Genomic DNA, 18,639 nt, shown 5'->3' on the forward strand with positions numbered 1-18,639 from the left:
CAAAATAATAAGGTGTTAATTGGTGTTTCAGTTAGAGAAACCATATTAAAAGCCCTGGTTGGGTGCGAAGTCCATTTTACACCCTCTGCACTCCGAGATAGGGAGTAATCCCTTCTGTGCAGAGGCAGCACATTGGTTTCACTTACACTGCACCACCACAACTCCCGCCTTTATTGGGTGCAAATAAATAGCCAAATCAGTGATTTGCAGGGACAATAAATTAGATGAACAATAAAAATGTACTGAAAAACAGACTGTATAAATCTAACCTAAAATGACTAAGTCCTTAAATGCAGTATTTATGCACCGCATAAAATAAATATTATAAGCAGGAGATGTTACTGTAGTAGAACTTGCATTGAATGGAATCACTCTTTACAGAGCCCCATCAAAATTTTAAAGAATTTATAAACACTGTTTTAAACTCCACATGTTCTCTGATAGTTTGGTTGGATCATTTCAACGATTTCATCTGGGCCATGACGAAGGGCTATGACTAGGGGGGTTAACCCATTGAGGTAGTAGTTATATGAGTCTTTGCAGGCCTAGTAGAAGCAATTAATTTAGGTGAAAATAAATGTGATCTTGTAGTGTAACAACTTTTTTTGTTTATGATAGAGCAATGAAATTTGAAACATTGTTTGAAATAGTTGTTCCTCTACATTGTTATATAACATTTTGAGAAACAAATGCTATAGTACCATAAAACATTTTTTGCATAAAAGAAATAAAAAACACACTTTTTTAAGTGAAACATTTCACGCTGTGTATTTAGCATTTTTTTAATAGTCCATAATGTTTCTTACACAGGAAAAAATTATTGACCATATATCTACAAATTTCGAACTTAAAACAAATTTTCATTGGAAGTACTAGGAATGCTATCAACTATTAGACCTATCAATAAAAGAATGTTTGAGACCAGAGTCAACTAGGCCTAAGTTTAACACAGTATTTCAAGGTCTACAAAAGTCAAATTTACTTTCCTGTTGCTCATCCTCATGATATGAAGGAAGGATAATATCATCTGAGTTGTCCTGGCCAGGAAATATTAGGTCAGGGTATTATGCAATCTTCAAAGCTTTCACCACTATCTCTATCACTTGATTTATATACACAATCTTTGTCAACTCATTCTTGTTCTTCTTCTATGCGGCGGCCTGTTGCCATTCACTTAAGCCTCAAGGGCCTGTTGCGCACCTCAGAAGCACACCGTGAGGCCTACCAGTCTATGATTTTAGTAGTTCCACAAACTGCTGAAAACAACCTATCAAGTCCTCCTGGGAAAATTCATCACCCTCGTCCAAACTACCAAAGATGGTGTAGTGTTCCCTTGCTACTGTAGTACAAAGAGCAGGAATTCGGCAGTTTCATCCTGCTCATCACACATTCTACAGAGAGGATCCTCCCGAAGGATGCTTCCTCAGGTAACCGTGTCTTGTAATCAGACCTATAACCCGAGAAGTCATCGATCTACTTAGTGAGAGAAGGTCAGACGCCTACCTGGAGGAAGGCGGCTGTAGAACCATTCTGCTCATTCTCATACCCGGATGCAACCTCCACCTTCTCTCATGTTCAGCGTGGTGAACCCATTTCGAGGCAGCCCCAAAGGATTCACATCTTGAAATACTGCAGAATGGTTGTGGACCCGTCATAACTAACGCTGAGCCCCGATTGGCCAGGGCATCAGCTCTTTCATTCCTAGGGATCTCCTCATGACCAGGAACCCAACAGTCACATTGTTGATTCTGACAAGGGAAGAACACACCATCATTACACATAATGTAAACAAACACTTAGAGAACACAGTGTACAAGATGAGCTATCAGCTGATCAGCAGCAAAACAGACACAACATATTTTTTTAAACAGGTTAGCCACAGTATGAAAATGAAATTATTTATTTGGTTAACATCTAAACAGTAAGAGACGTACCCAGGATGTCTACTGGAAATACGGTGAACTACATGAACAGTGTAATGTCAAAAGTCCACATGTGTTTACCTCAATGGGTTAAAGTGTTGTTATGGGCCCAACGCTCCATTACACCATGTTACCTTACTGATGAGCATAGGTAAGTGTACTAATTAACATCTTCACTGTGGGTCCATACAGTGAAACTGAATGGATACAATCAGTGTCTGTCACATTCAATGTGCTAATTTTAGCCACATCTTTTTGTACCTACATAAGTTTTACAAAACCATAATTGTCCAAAACGCAACACATGGGTACAAAGATTTTTTTGGATTGCTTCAAGCATAAGTACCCGATATACGATTTATATCAACGATTCCAGAACCAGAACCCGATAGAAATGTAACTGACCTCAAAGTTTTGTTTTCAGTCAGCTAATATTCTGAGAATAATTATGGGAACATTACTTAATTCCACTCTGTATCATGAACATTGCTAAATTTCTGTGTGATGGTTTTCAAACAAACAACACACTGGTTATATATACATTTTATTAAACTTATAAAAAGTAATCACTCCAGGATCTAGACTGAGTACTGCTAGGTGGCTTCTGCCGACTGCTTCAGTGGTGGGGATTCCAAGGCTGCGGGGACTCTTGCAGGATTCTGGAACATGACGAACATTAGTAAGTGATACAAGAAAGAGAAAGAATAAAAGTATGTCCGACAGAACATGTTTTATCAATAAGATGAAAGAGGATAATTGTCAACAACACTTACTTTTTTAACATTTATCGAAGGCCGCAGTTGTGAAATTAACAACTTTCCCTGGCCTGGTGATCTTTATCAAAATTTTTGTTTTGAGTACAAGCAATTTCAAATACAAAAATTTCCACAGACCCCAATTAAGATTTTTACCCCCACAAAGATTCATTCCAAATTTGCAGGGTTGTTAATTTTATTAATTGTTCCGTATAAAATATTTTTCCCCTATAGCCTATACAAAAAAAAAAACATTTCTTGACCTAACCAAACAGGGATACCACTGCTACATTAATATATGACCCATATACGTTGTCACCTTTTCAACCTACCAACTATCAAACGGGGATGGCAAAAAGTAACCAAGGAACATCTCAACATCAGCACCAGTGCAAACAGTATATTAATGTGGACAAAAAATAAATAAATGCTTGGCAACTGCAGTATTCACTGAAAAAATACACTGACACACATTAATTAAGTATTCTCAGCTTTGCCAATGGTACTTTATCAAGCAAAACTGTGAAAAATGCAGTAGAATGAAAAAAATGTCAAAATCTGAAATGGTACTAGGTTTTTAACCTGTTGAGGAGTAGGTGAAGGCTATAACCGTCAACCTACCTAGTGTCTACTAGAGTAAGCAACGTTATCATTAATGGACTCCAGTGAGTAAAGAACACTTAATAGTTGTATTCATTCAAAATGTATTGAAATACTATAAAATACCAAAATAATGCCTTATTTGCACCATCTAGGTGATAAAACTGTACTTTTTTATAATTTTGGTAAATCATGATAATGTAACACGTAAATTCAACCCAGCAGGGATCACTTCTGGATGGTTAATACCTACCAGTTGAACCCACCACTGGGCACAGCAAAAAACCGATGAGCCACTTCAATCTGGGCAACCTTATGGATGTCCAGTAGCGGCACATCACTAACCGCAAATGTTGAGATTCTGGGGTTCATGGGCAATTCGATAGGTCTAGTCTACTGTGGAAGATGACTGTTGGAGTTGGTGGGGTTTGTTCCCTAACCTCAGAGGTTCCTGTTAACCTCAACTAGGGTGTGCCACCCCCTGCCTACTTTGACTGGAGAGGCTGGTTCAGAGCTGGCCTCCCCTTCTTCCGGGGAGACATGACTTTGAGATGTAGTGCCCTAATTCTTCCTCATGGATCTCAACAGGAGGGGGCCCCTACTCCCTAACCTTGCCTATCCTGAATATCCTGTCACTCCGGAAGCAGCGCAAAGGTTTTTACAGGACTAAGTGCAATTTATAAGCTTCTTGTCCTAAGAGAAACAAAAAAAAAACACGTAAATTCACAATCAGTGCACTCATAGGCAGGTTTTTCTTCTATGCTCACTCATAAAAGAGCATGAAGAGGGTTTTTTAGTGCATGTAACCTAATAAGATCATTTTAGTCAAGATAATCACTCATTTTACTCCAGTATTCACAAAACTGTCATACTCACTCCAGTACAATAACTGAGAATAGCCTATAAAGGAGTTGGTGCAATACAATGACTGGACAATTTGGCGGCAAAGCTGTGATTATATATTTTGTCGGGGGTCAGCACCCTACAGCAATAATTACATTGAATGTTTCCCAGTCAAAAAAGAACAAAAGAACGCCACTAGAGAACATAAACAGCCATAATATTGATTATTTCAACAAGTACATGACGGATTGTTGAAACCGTTATTACCCTTTTGGGATCAAACTCTTTTGGAACCACTTTTGACTACTCCTCAACAGGTTAAATAAGCCTTATACATTTTGTAAGTTAAACCAATTAAACATAATCGGTGAATCTCAAATCGTTCGATAGAGATTGTTTAAGGTTAGTTTCCATCATGCCCCTAGAGAAAGGTAGACACACTGAACTGCTACAGAAACGTGATCATTGAACGATGCTTCCCGTTAATGTTGGAGAGCACATGAGTCAACTTACGACGAGCCGAGCAACTGCTTCTGGAACCATTGGACATTGCAAGTAACTTTGTGCGTTCATCAAGTTGCAAAGAGGCATAGTGGAAACAAACCTTTATACCAATTTCAGGAATCTAAGTGTACAGTGTAACCTGTCATAACTGATCTAACTTGGTGACAGAGTAGGCTGAATACGTTAAAAGCTATAAGTTAGTTATAGCAAATACATTACAGAAGTTGCGGTTAACTTTTTGATAATACTACATAAATACGAAACTGTGCCAAAATTTCATTACTTATAAATTTATGACACAACAAATATTCTATTTTAAAACTACGCTAATGTACCAGATATTTTTAATTTAGTTTAAGAATCTAAAATTAAATATCATTCAAGTCTATATAGTAAATACAAATTTATTTTAGAAAAAATAAAATATTCAGTAATGTACGATTTTAAAAATTGTTTATCTTGAGTTTTTAACACTTTCAGCCCCATGTGTATATATTTGACTCACATTAAGTTTGGCCCAAAGACCCGTGTGTATTATTTTGACTCACGCTCCAGCCCAACCTAAAAGTGGTCAAGGTTATGTAAAGACCAAAGGATTTTATGCCTCAAAAACAAAGAAAAGATTCCCAGAATCAATAATGTGTCATTACTTTGCTTCCTAGTCATCTAAATTAGCTGTATGGAATCTGTGAGTCAGAATGATACATGTGGGGTGGGAAGGAAATGTTATTCTTTTTATTCTTCTTCGTAGCCCATGTGTATCAATTTGACTCACACTACTTGAACTGGATATCAACAAATAAAGGCTGGTATATCATTTCAACCAAGTATTAGATAACCTATAAAACCAAACATTGTTGTAGCCTATGCAGTAGACCTAACCTAACCTTATTTATTGTTTTAGTAAATTAGGTAAGGTTAGGTAAGTCACTACAAGAGCTACAAGCTAATATGAATTTTATTTATTGGGTAGAATAATGTGTCAAAACAAATAAAATGTATTTTATTTGTTACTTTTTTACGGTGGTAATAAAATATTTTAGGCTTATAAAAGCACATTGTCCCTAATATTTTGATGATAATCTATGAATTTAAAAAAAACAATTTTTACACATAAATTTTTGTTGCGGACAGCCTGGGCAGAAAGTTTTGACTTGAAGACACTTTCTTGATGCTTCATTGTGCCCTAAAGTAGCAGATAGTTGCTTGTAGCACGACTGGCATCGACCCCCTTCGCAAATCTGGAAGCTCAGTTAGTTTATGGGCTCCACCTCTGTTATTAGGAGCATTTTCACGGTCATTTTCATTGTTTTTCACAACTAAATAGGTTTGCAAGATTTTCCCGAAATGCTACAAAGTCCATCGGTTGAAAAACTGTACTCTTGTATACTGAGTGAGCGTTAACAACAGCAGTGTTTGTGAGAAGTTCAAATAGCACTTTCCTATACCACTTTACTCCACGCCTAACACCTGTTCCGTAAGAGGCAAGTTGATCGGAAACGTCAATGTAGGACTTCACACCATTGTAATCTAAAACTGTGGAAGGTTTCATTGTAACACCAGTCGTTTGAACCTCCACCATTTCAGGCAATGATTTCAAAGTAAAGAATAATACATCCCTTTTATCTTTTCATTTACCACATATAATACCAGTATTACTTTCTTTGATAATCATGTCACCTTTTTTCAAATTAGCTTCTTCAACAACTTTTGGATTCATTTTTTACGCAGTGTGCCAACAAGATGTGTGTTTCTATTATTTAATAAGTGGGTTAGATGAACACTAGTGTAATAGTCGTCTGTGTACAATGTACGGCCAACATCGAGTAACGGCTCAACCAGCTCCATTATTGTGATTTCGGAAACTGCATTTCCTCATGCAACACGTTCTTTACCAGCATATAATTTCATGTTCCATGTGTAACCACCTTTTAGGCATAGCTTAACCCATTAAAGCCCAACGGGTCGTTTTCGACCCATCTAAATACGTGTAAACCATTTTGTAGTAAAGCGTACTATTCCGTCTGTGATGTTTTTGTCCGAGAGTGTACTAGTCTATTGACCTTGAGAAAAGGTTTGGGGCCTCTTCCGCCACCCTTACTACTAATCGCAGTCTGCTACATTGAGAGTTGCACAATACATCATGTCTGCTCCACTTCACAGGTTAGTTTTATACATACCATGTCCTTTTAAAACATATCTAATAAGTGAATATTACTATCAATATATGTAGTAAACAAAATGTTTATTAGTGAGATTCACGAAACTTACTGACTTTTTACTATTACATGACAAACTATTAGTGGGTCGAAAACGACCTGTTGGGACCAAGCCCATACTGTAGCATAGGCCTAACCTCAAACCTAGCATTGAATCTTTTTTCAAGTTTCTAAGTAAAAAGCACACGGTGGTAAATTGAAAATCAATATGTATACACATTATACATAAAACATTATTAACATTTATGTTATCTGCTTTTTCAACAGAAAATGTTTTATTTTATTTTTAACTTTTGGGTTATTTCAGGATCGACAGTCCGCTTACGCTAGCTGAGATCTTAGAAGCCTTGGAAGACACTGCGTCAGAATACACCGCAGCTGTCCTCCCGACAATGATGACCCTCACAATATCACAGATGAAGAATCTGGAGAGGAAGATTCTAATGACCCAGACCGAGTGTGCCGTCGTCAGCTCCAAGCCGAGGCAGAGATTCAATTCGAAGTAATTGAAAACAATGAAGATACACCAATTGAATTAGGTGATGAACGAATTGGCAATGACTGCACAGGTACCGTCCGGGCAAACCGAACAGAGAAATGCCCTTTAAATGACAAGAAAATGATGTCTATTCGTGAAAGAGGGTCATTTGAAAGCTACATTGATAAGTCAGATAACATAGCAGCTGTCGCTTGGAAAGATAACAGTGTTGACACACTATTGTCAAATGAGCATGGTGTGGCTCCTCTTGGTGAAGCTAAGAGATATTCAGTGACAGAAAGAAAGAAAGTTTCCATTCCTCAGCCATATCGTATTGCGCAATACAACAGGAATATGGGAGGTGTCGATCTAATGGACAATAATATATCGAACTACAGGATAGGCGTTCGTGGAAAACGGTGGTATATCCCAATCGTTCTCTGGCTTTTTGATGCTGTGATGAGCTTGGTTTCTTGGCTCTTGGTTTCTGGCTCGCTCTCAAGGAGTTACTTTGGACAGTCTCAGTTTCCGAAGAAGTGTGGTCCAGGCTTTACTTAAAAAATTTGGACGCGCTCCTAAAGCAACTGGCCCAACAAGAGCACTGAAGAGGGCTTCAAACCCACTCCGTAGTGACCATGGAGGTTATCTTATAGTGACAGGTCAAAGTAGAAGAAGGTATGTTCTATGTAAAAGTAAAACTGTAAAAGCGTGCAAACGATGTGAGGTCCCACTGCATGATACCTGTTTTGCAGATTTCCACAAAGAGTAATCATTTGTATAATAAACATGTCTTTCAAATGTGTTTGTAAATAAAGTCTCCACTATATACACTTTATTGTGTTTTACTAAGGCCTTACTCCCAACGGGTCGTTAACGACCCATGTTAAAAAAGTACCAAAATGTTTAAAATAAATATTTTTTTGGTCATATTAGTGTAAATTAGATAAGGAATAATTGATTTTTTATAGTGAATAAAGTATTTTGAGAAAAAAAAGTTTTGGGCTTTAATGGGTTAAATAGTTTCAATCCATACCTATGGCGTTTGCTTGGGACATATTGGCGAAAATGTATCCTACCTCGAAAAGGAATCATTGATTCATCAATACAGATCTCCTCATCAGGATTCATTGCTGCTTGAAATTTCCTATTTAGCATATTGATAATTAGCCGTATTTTACCAAGCTTGTCATTTACTGGTATCATTTTGTTGTCAGCAACATGTAACATGGAAAGAATTGCTGTAAATCTGTTGCAAGACATAACTTTACATATAGAATTTTGATAAAGAGGATTGGAACTCCAGTAGTCACGCAGCTTTGGTTTTTTTCACAAGACCCATCCATAGTACTAAGCCTAAAAATGTAAGCAATTCATCTTTTGAAATGTCTTTCCATGAAACTAACTTTGGATACGATTTGCCCTGTACAATAGCTTGTACTATGCACTGTTCTGCATATTTATTGGTCTCAGTAACCAACAAATCTAACACCTCATCATCAACAAATAAGGAATAAAATTCAAAAGGTTTGTTAGTACTTATCTTGTCACTGGCTGCCTTAGTTACCCCCGGTGGTTCGGAAGGAGAGAATATAAATTCATTCAAAGCACCCTTAACATTCTGCCACACAATTACATCGTCTTCAGGAGTTAGGAAAATTTCATCCTCACCAGGTAGGGCAATATCATTATTAGGAGGCTGTTCACAAATATTTTGTACACCATCAGGCTCGTTATCACTTTGGTTTTGATCACTATCACTGCCATAATCAAGGTCAGACAAATGAACGGACGGATCTTCTGAATCACAGAGATTTTTGAAAATACTAAGTTCACTTTCACTACTACTGAATTCGCCACTTCACGCCTAATTTCATCTGATCTGAGATTTTTCATCCATTTTTTTACTCATAAAAATGGTTTATAAACTTCACACAAAAACAACCACAATATACGAATTAGAGGTTAGCAGTCAGTTGTTGTTCATACTCTATGCAGTGTCGCCAACTTTCACAGCATATTTTTCCCATCACTGTCAGGATGGCCAACTGTTTGGGAATCAGCGTCCCACTACTGCCTTGTGAGCCCAAAGACCCAAGCATCCAAATAAACAATGTATTTCTAATGCAGATGTGAGTCTACATGCCTCACAGGCAAAAGAAAACAGTAAACAAGTGTGAGTCAGACTGATACTAATGGGGCTGAGCTCAAGATCGCCAAACTTACTTGGGCTGTAAGTGATACAATGCAGTTTAGGCTTGGGGCTGAAAGTGTTAAACAAATAAAAAGTAATTATCCCACCAGCACACATTCAAAAGCTCACTCAACTGCAGTAATATCAGTTTTACAAAGGTAATTTTTTCTAAAAATACGTCGAAACCAGTGAGGTCATCGTAAGAAAAACAAACCCACATCCCTCTCCAGACCATGCTGCATCGCCGACGTGTGGGATAAAGTTATTGAGCTTGTTCATATGGCATCCCTAACTTGCAAGGCTTACAGTTACAAACGTTTTATCATTTGTTACCAGACCGAATATAAGAGGTGGATGTATATCCGGATATAACGTGTAGGACTGTAATTCACACATAACCTTTTTATCAAAGTTGTAGGAAAAAAATTATCAAAGTTAGTATGGTATAGTGTGCTTTAAATCTTACCAGTTTTGAGGCTCTCTCTTCCAGGATAGAGTATGCGAAATGGTTTATCTGTAAACAAAGGTATTTAGGGATTAAACCATGTATGACGTACGAGCTTTTCGATGTCATAGACAAACAGTAGTGTTAGTTGTTAGATTAAATGCTTTTATAAAATATTTAAGTCATTTTAATCACATAACTAGTTCAAAACACTTAACATGGTATAAACTAGAGGAGAGTGCACTAAAATAATCTGATGACATTTGAGGCAGTATTGCCATATCTACCTCACATACTGTCTGCTTGATTTACGTGTTGTCTGCAAAACAGATGAATGAAGACAAATGTACGTATATTTCATATATTGTATATTTAATTTTCTTTGGGAGTGTCAATGAACATTATTTTAAGACGCCGGATTTTGGATCCGAGTGAGAGATAGCGCAGAATCAAGTCCTGTCTGTGACCGTTACAATTTTTATCAGTACCTTGTACTGTACCAACTCTCCCTCTTAATTTATCTGTTAAGACCCTTGTACAGGCCAGTGGACCATGAAGAGGGGTAGAATAAGACTTAAAAGGAAATGAGTCTGCTTTATTTAAAGGAAAGAGAAAATTTTGTTTATCGTAACAGTTTGATGAAATTTGTTTATTCCAGAAGTATTGGACACAAGGGTATAGAAGTGGAGATTCAGATGCAGCCACCATTTGACTGCACGGTCTGATCTAGTTCAAAATCATGAACTTACATTATTTAGAAAAAAAACATTGATTTAGGAACTAACTAGTATTGTAAATGCCTGTCAATTTTACAACATGCTGGTGTTAAATAAAATGATCAATAAAACTATTGAGTCAACAATTTTTCCAAGACCTTTTTTACAGAATCAAAATGAAGTAAATGGACATGGACAAAATAAGGAAATAATTGGAAACACAAGGCTAATAGGATATGTGTTAGCTGCAGAATTCAGCAGAGAGCGTTATCGCAAAGGGGGAGTAGCTATTTTCTGCAAAACCCACTTGAAAGATGATGTTGAAATACACAACACGCATGATCTCTGTGAGGAACTGGTCTGTGAAGTAGCGGCAGTTAGAGTGAAACTTGGAAAATGCTGCATTTTTCTTGTTGGAATTTACAGGAATCAGGGAAACATCGAAGCTAGTCTGGAGATAGTCTCAGATGTCTTAGAAATTATTCCAACAAACAATCCAATAATCATCATGGGGGATGTTAACATTGACAGTATAACAAAAAATCATGAATACACTCTGATGAGGAATATGTTGAGCGGACATGATATCCAGAGACTAGACCTGCCACCAACAAGAATAACGCCAACTTCAGCAACGTCAATTGATTGTGTCTGTACCAATATTACGCTCGAGGACCTCAATGTAGAAATAGTCAACACTGGGATATCAGACCACACAGGTCAACTCTGCACAATCAACTGTAATAGAAAATCACCTCCACCGCCCACTATCGAACAAAGAAATATGTGTGAACGGAATCTACTTCACCTGAAATATTATCTTAGCCAGCAAGACTGGTCAACAGTCTACCATACAAAGGACATAGAAGAAACATACAACAATTTTCAAAAAATACTCCTAAACTCGATAGACTCTACATGTCCATTAATCAGGTATAAAATTAAAAACACAAATACACATTGACTGACCAAATTGCAATACACATGAAAAGACAGTTTCTCGAAGCACAAGAAAGGTACAATATATCAGGAAGTGAAAATGACAAATTGACAATGTCACGGCTCAAAAAAGACTATGACTTGAGGCTGAAACTCCTTAGGAAACAAGACCATGCGAAACAGTGTCAAGGTCAGGTAACAAATCAAAAACTCTTTGGCAAATTATAAATTCTGAAAGGAAATGAAAAGATGAGAAGTCCCTACCTTTAGCACTGGATATCCACGGAAAACATGTACAGGAACCAAAACTGATTGCCGATCACCTTAACACATTCTTTACCAATATAGCCCACGAAACCATTCAACTGAATGGACACACTAATTTACAGAAAATAACACCAGCAGAAAATTTCAATGTCCCAACTTTGATACTTCAACCAACAAACAGAGAGGAAATTACTAAACTCATTCCATCATTGAAGGTAAAAACCTCTACCGGTTACAATAATGTCTCTACAAGACTCCTGAAAATCTGCAAAGAGGAGCTTGTCGATCCCTTAACAGAAATTATCAATAGTTCATTTAGCCGAGGAATATTCCCATCTGCATTAAAAATAGCTAAAGTCTACCTCAAATACAAACAAGGACCCACCACACAACCTGCAAACTACCGCCCTATATCATTGATACCAACCTTCTCTAAAGTAATTGAAAAGCTTGTTCTTAATAGGATTTTAGAACATTTATCAATGAATCAACTTTTGACTCCACATCAACACGGTTTCTTACCAGGTAGATCAACTACAACTGCTTTGATAAGTCTGGTAGAGTTTTTAGCTGATCAACTCGAAGATGGAAACACTTCCACAGCCATATTCCTTGACTACAGCAAAGCCTTCGACTGCCTTAGCCACGACCACCTGCTATCAAAACTAGCTACGCTTGGAATACGAGGACAATCCCTGGAATGGTTCCGAAGCTATCTCACAGGACGAAGCCAGATAACAGAAGTGAAATACACAGCCAAAGGAGTTACACGCCAAATATGCTCAGGACTACAAGCCATCATGAGTGCCGCAAGGCTCTGTTCTTGGACCAGTCCTCTTTATCCTCTACACAAACGATTTTCCTCAGTACATGGAGGATTTCAGCAGTACACTGATGTATGCTGATGATACTGTGCGTCTGCTCGGGAAAATGAATCAAGACGAGCTAGAGATAGCTGCTTACACGGCTGTTAATATGGCAGTGCAATATTGCCATGGCAATGACCTTGTTGTAAACGAGACAAAAACAAAACAGCTATTCTTTGGAAGACACAAAGATACTGTAGGAGGACTGCCTGAACTGGAGGAAATCAGCACTTCAAAGTATCTCAGAGTGACAATAGATGACTCTCTGATGTGGACACACCACATTGACAACCTCTGTAAAAGGCTTAGCGCAGGACTGTATGTGATCCGCAGGATGAAACATATCAGCGACCTAGAAACAGCTAAAACTGCATACTATGCTCTCTACGAATCACATCTTCGATACGGTATAGCAGTCTGGGAAGGTACCACACTAGGCAACCTGCAACGGGTCCTAATACACCAAAAGAGAGCAATTCTGATCCTTGCAAGCCTATGCACAAGAGAATCATGCAGGCAAGCCTTTCAAGAACTGAAGATTCTCACTGTGGTCAACCTATACATCCTAGAAGCTGTGACCTACGTACACCTGAAATCACCCGATGAAGTGATGACTGGAGCACAGCAACATGACTACAACACTCGGCATGCTGCAAACTAGCATCTTCCAACTCACCGCCTAGCGTCCACGGAGAAGAAACCAACGTATGTCGGAGCAAAGCTGTGGAACGCCCTCCCACTAGAACTGAAGAGGAAAGACCGGCTGCAGTTTGGACACAAACTAAAACTCTGGCTTCAAGACCATCCATTTTACACGATAAATGAATTTTTAAACAGAACTTTCAAACCTGATGTAACAAAATAAAATCTGATGATTGTACTGTTTTCTAAGAATATGTTCAATAAAGAATAAATGAGTAAACACTTCTTTATCTTCTTCATTAGTGAAAACCCAAACTCTGAGGAGAATTTATTACATTAATTGAAGACTGTAAATTTATTTCAATTTAGCTCCTGACGAGCAATCAATCCAAAATATTTTAATGGAACCACTTAAATTTAATCTTCGTGTTTTTTTCTATTCTTGTTTCATAAACAAGGTATCCGAGCCTTCACTATATATTATCAGTACATACAATGGCAAAGCTATCACAATTAGATTGACAATGGATTTACAACAAAGAATAAAAAAGGCAATCATTCTTCGTTTTACATACAAAAGAATAAAAAATTAAATTTCAGAATGCAATACAGTAGAGTCCCGATAGTTCGAGTCTCGATAGCCCGAGGTTCCGTTAAATCCGAGCCAACGCATGTAAAAAAAATAAAATGTGATATTGACATATTTGTACAACACACTCGAGCGCATGTCTGTAAACTGAGTGCTAGGCTACTTGGAGAAGCCGGCAGCCTAACTCATCAGTGCCACTTCATTTGCACCGCCCCACCCCCACCCTATTGTCAAGGCCACGGAACATCGCGCTCCTTATTGTCTAAAAATAAATCAGTCCGTTGCTCATCACGTTCGACTACGGTACGGTTGTTCTAGATTACGATCGCAGTGCACTTACCTGTCTGTTATTTACAACGTACAGTACTTGTTGTCTAAATATTAAGTTTTAGTAAAAAAGTATTTTCTGAAGTGTTTATGTGTTCATTGTACAGTGAACTATGAGTTCAAAAAGTAAAAGAAAATTTGTACCGATAAAAACAAAACTAGAAGCTCTTAAAAGACTTGATAAAGGTGAAACGTTAAAAAAATTAGCTGCAGAGTACAGAGTAGGTGAAGTGACAGTTGGTGACTGGCGAAGGAATCGCGATAAAATTGAAAAATTTGCATCAGAAAAGTGCTTGGAAAAGTGTACTAATGAGTGGAAGTCTATGAAGAAAGCAGAGTATGAAAAAACTAGCGAGGCCCTATTTTTATGGTTTTCTCAACAAAGAAACAAAGGTTGTCCTATTTCCGGACCTATTTTACAGGAAAAGGCATTGTACTTTCGCAATGAAATCAATGAAGGTGAGGAAGATTTTACAGCAAGTGTAGGATGGCTTGACCGTTGAATAAAACAATATGGCGTGAGGCAGTTAGAAATTTGTGGGGAGAAACTTTTGGCGGATTCCGAGGCAGTTGTTCAGTTCTGTGAAAAGTTAAAAAATCTTATTAAAAGTGAAAATTTAACACCTGATCAGTTAAAAAATCTTATTAAAAGTGAAAATTTAATTTTTTAGTGAATTTGTTCCTGAAACCAAAAAGTTTTTGAAGAAAAGCAACCTACCCTCTAAAGCCATCTTAACACTTGATAACGCAGGATCACACCCAGATGAAGGGGAACTGCAATGCGATGGCAAACGCACGATGTTTTTGCCACCGAACGTGACCAGCCTCATTCAGCCTATGGAAAAAGGCGTACTTGAAACTTTGAAAAAAAAGTACAGACGCCGTTTGTTGCAATCAATGTTTCAAACAATTGAAGGAGAGGCAACCATAAAAGATTTCCTGAAAAAAGTCACAATCGAGGATGTAATTTATTGGATCGCTGAAGCTTGGAGCGAAATTAAACCAGAAACAATCCAGAAATCATAGAAGAAAATCGGAGTGTGTAAAATTGAAAATTAAGATGAAGATGACGATCTACCGTTAATAAATTTAATAAACAAACTTCCTGGTTGCAATGGGACAAATCAAACTGATATTGGAGAGTGGATGAGTAGGGACGAACAGTTAGAGACAACAGACGACACCATAGTTGAGATGATCACAGACATGACAGCTGACGGGAGTGAGGAAGAAGAAAGTGTGCAGGAGACAGACTCCGGCAATGACTCACAGCGACGGCTACGCAGCACTGGATGCAGCCCTGCACTACATAGAGCAGCAAGCAGAGGCGACAGGGGCAGACACGTTATTGCTTCGGCGGTGGAGAGACATGGCTGCCCGCAAACGCTGTAGTGTGGTGAAACAAAAAACTCTAGACAGTTTTTTTAAGTAAACATTGCATCTTTGGACCTCTGTAAGTAATTTCTTAATGCTGGTATTTGTAATAAAAGCATATTTCTTTTGTTTGCCTTCAGTTCTAATTATAACCCAATTTTTCTCAAATTGTTCCGTATAATTCGAGTTCTTCACAATTCGAGGTACATTCGGTCCCATTCACCTCGGATTACCGGGACTCTACTGTACTTAAATACTAATTCCCTTGGTAGAATTGTTAGATTTGAAGTAGCTGCATAATACTGAATTTAATGACATTAAATTATAAAGTTTACTTAACCTTTTTGTTTGGAAAACCGGTTCAAATTTGTTATAAATATATGTAATTACAAATAAATTCATAATTACTTACTCTGATCTCTGCTGGAATGGACACTCCTTGAAACCTGTACATGTTCTCCAGTTCACTGTCCAGCTTGTGTACCTGCAACACATTCCATGATAGAATACTAGCTTCTTCATCTTTGGCAACATGATGAACTGATATCATTTTGAAGAACGTACTAGAATATAACACCATCATGTACATTTTAAACAACCGATGGTGGTAGAATTATGAACTAGCTTTGTCTGTTTCACAATATGAGTGCTGGTGGTGGGTGGGGTCAGAGCCCTACACTAAGAAAAGGAATAATGGGTGAGAGAATGGTGTTCTTATTACAAAAATATCTGCACCAATGTTCACGTTGGAGACCACAGCAGTAGTCTTTTGACATGAACTTGTGATAAAAAGCAACCATTAAAAATAATTTAATGTTACTGGAGCTTTTCAGCTATTTTCTCCAAATTTCACGGAGTTTAGAGCATGAAATTGTTATAAAAAATCCTGATTACTACAAATTGTGTGATAGGTGGGTTCCAAATCCAAAAAATAGATACAGTAGAGTCCCGCCAATCCGAACTAATTGGGACCGAACCTTGTTCGGATTGACGGGAAATTCGGACTAGGCGGATTTTTGTTAAATAGTACCATTTATCAACTTTCAAGTGCAATTTACGTGGTTTTAAAACAATTAAATGTATACAATAATCAAATGCAATAAACAATAGTAAGTACGTATTAAACGTAATAATAATATTACAACTTCCTGTCTTTATACGGTAACATCGCGTGGTCGAAACTGAGTGCCATTGTTTGTGCGTAATGAATCTAGTAGAAGCCACCTGTCTGTGGTGGGCGGGGCGAGTTGGTCGGTGACCTTGAAACAGTGTGGCGCGCAAAACTATTGGACTGCCACTACCTCACCCCTATCCCCTCCACCACCCACCCCGGTGACGAGTGGCGAGACGACAGTTTAGTGCAATCTTCCATACGCGCAGCACGTGCTCTTACTGTGTATTCTGTAGTTTGTGGTTTGCAGTTTTGTTTGTTCTTTGCTCTGCTCTGTGCGTATATCCGATATCATTATGGCTAGTAAACGTAAACACAACTCGTGTACGTTAAAAGAAAAACTCGAAGTTCTCAAAAGACTAGACAATGGTGAAAGTGCTACTCAACTTTCAATTGAATTTGGTGTCGGTTAAGCGACGATCAGTGGCTGGAAAAAGAAGCGGGCAAAAATCGAACAATTTTGCTCTGTTACAAGTGAAAACACTCTAGAAAAACGTCAAACTACTACTGTGTCATCGTATGACAAACTCGATGAAGCACTTTACTTGTGGTTTTCTCGAGAGAGACAAAAAAGGCATTCCCATTACCGGCCCTCTTATTAAAGAAAAGGCGCTTCTACTAAACATCCTTATGGGAGGCGATCCGTCATTTTCGGCTAGTTGCGGTTTTTTAGATCGGTGGAAAAAAAGGCACGGTATCAGGCAACTGACTGTAACTGGCGAAAAGATGTCTGCAGACAGCAACGCAGCCGCAGAGTATCTTCAGGAGTTCAAAGAAATTACATCCTCCTACTCACCCCAGCAAGTGTACAACGCTGATGAAACGGGGCTAAATTTCAAAGCGTTGCCAACAAAGAGCCTAGCTTCAAGAGAAGAAAAGTCCGCTCCAGGATTTAAAATGGATAAGCAACGACTAACCGTATTAGCATGCAGCAACGCTTCCGCCACCAATAAGATACCTTTGATGGTTATCGGTAAATCCAAAAAACCTCGATGTTTTAAAAACATGAATATGAACGCTCTGCCGGTTTACTATAAAAACCAAAAGAAAGCTTGGATGGATCGTGCTTTGTTTCAAGAATGGTTTGAGAAACAATTTGTGCCCAACGTGAGAGCCTACAATGAAGAAAATGGACTGCCTGATAGAGCGTTGTTACTCATAGATAACGCTCCGTCCCATCCGGATGACTTAGAGCTGGTTATTGGTGATATAAAAGCCATTTTTCTACCACCGAACGTTACTTCGATCATACAACCAATGGACCAAGGAGTTCTACAAGCGTTGAAGCAAAATTATCGGAAAAAGCTGCTCCGAAGCCTGCTTGAGGAAAATGAAGACCTCACAATTCTCCAAAAGCTTAAGAAAATCACGATCAAAGATGTAATTTTCTGGGTGGCAGAGGCTTGGGAGAACACAAGCGTAGGAGCTCTGCAGAAATCTTGGAAAAATCTTTGGCCTGATCTGCAGTTTGTTGAAGAGGTTGTTCCACCGGTAAATGAATGCGAACTTCTTCCTCTTGTAAAAAAAATACCGGGATGCGAAAATGTAGAGAAGGAGTGTGTTGATGAGTGGACGGCTGTAGATGACAAAGGCTTCGAGGAGTACACAGACGAAGACATCGTGGCACAGGTGCAAGGAGTCCCAGCTGATGACTCATGTAGCAGTGAGGATGAGGGAGACGCCCAAACTACCGATATTGTTCCACACAGCGCAGCTGCAAGTGCCTTTGACCTCGCTCTACGCTACGTCGAGCAACATGCCGCTGCTACTCCCAATGACGTAATGTTCATT

The 18,639-nt window shown here is 38.3% G+C and overlaps 1 protein-coding gene across 1 annotated transcript in view; it reads right to left on the minus strand.

The window, feature by feature from the left end:
• Window positions 1-2,453: 2,453 nt before the first annotated feature.
• Window positions 2,454-18,639, minus strand: part of LOC124370444 (39S ribosomal protein L39, mitochondrial-like) — a 28,016-nt gene continuing 11,830 nt past the window's right edge. Inside the window, exons 6-8 of the mRNA XM_046828728.1 lie at window positions 16,090-16,161; window positions 9,979-10,026; window positions 2,454-2,581 (exon numbers count right to left, since the gene is read on the minus strand). Of these exons, the coding sequence (XP_046684684.1) occupies window positions 2,516-2,581; window positions 9,979-10,026; window positions 16,090-16,161 (186 nt within the window). The 3' untranslated portion in view covers window positions 2,454-2,515. The remainder of the gene's footprint in view (window positions 2,582-9,978; window positions 10,027-16,089; window positions 16,162-18,639) is intronic.

Source organism: Homalodisca vitripennis, unplaced genomic scaffold, assembly GCF_021130785.1.
Source record: "Homalodisca vitripennis isolate AUS2020 unplaced genomic scaffold, UT_GWSS_2.1 ScUCBcl_185;HRSCAF=1536, whole genome shotgun sequence".
NCBI lineage: Eukaryota > Metazoa > Arthropoda > Insecta > Hemiptera > Cicadellidae > Homalodisca > Homalodisca vitripennis.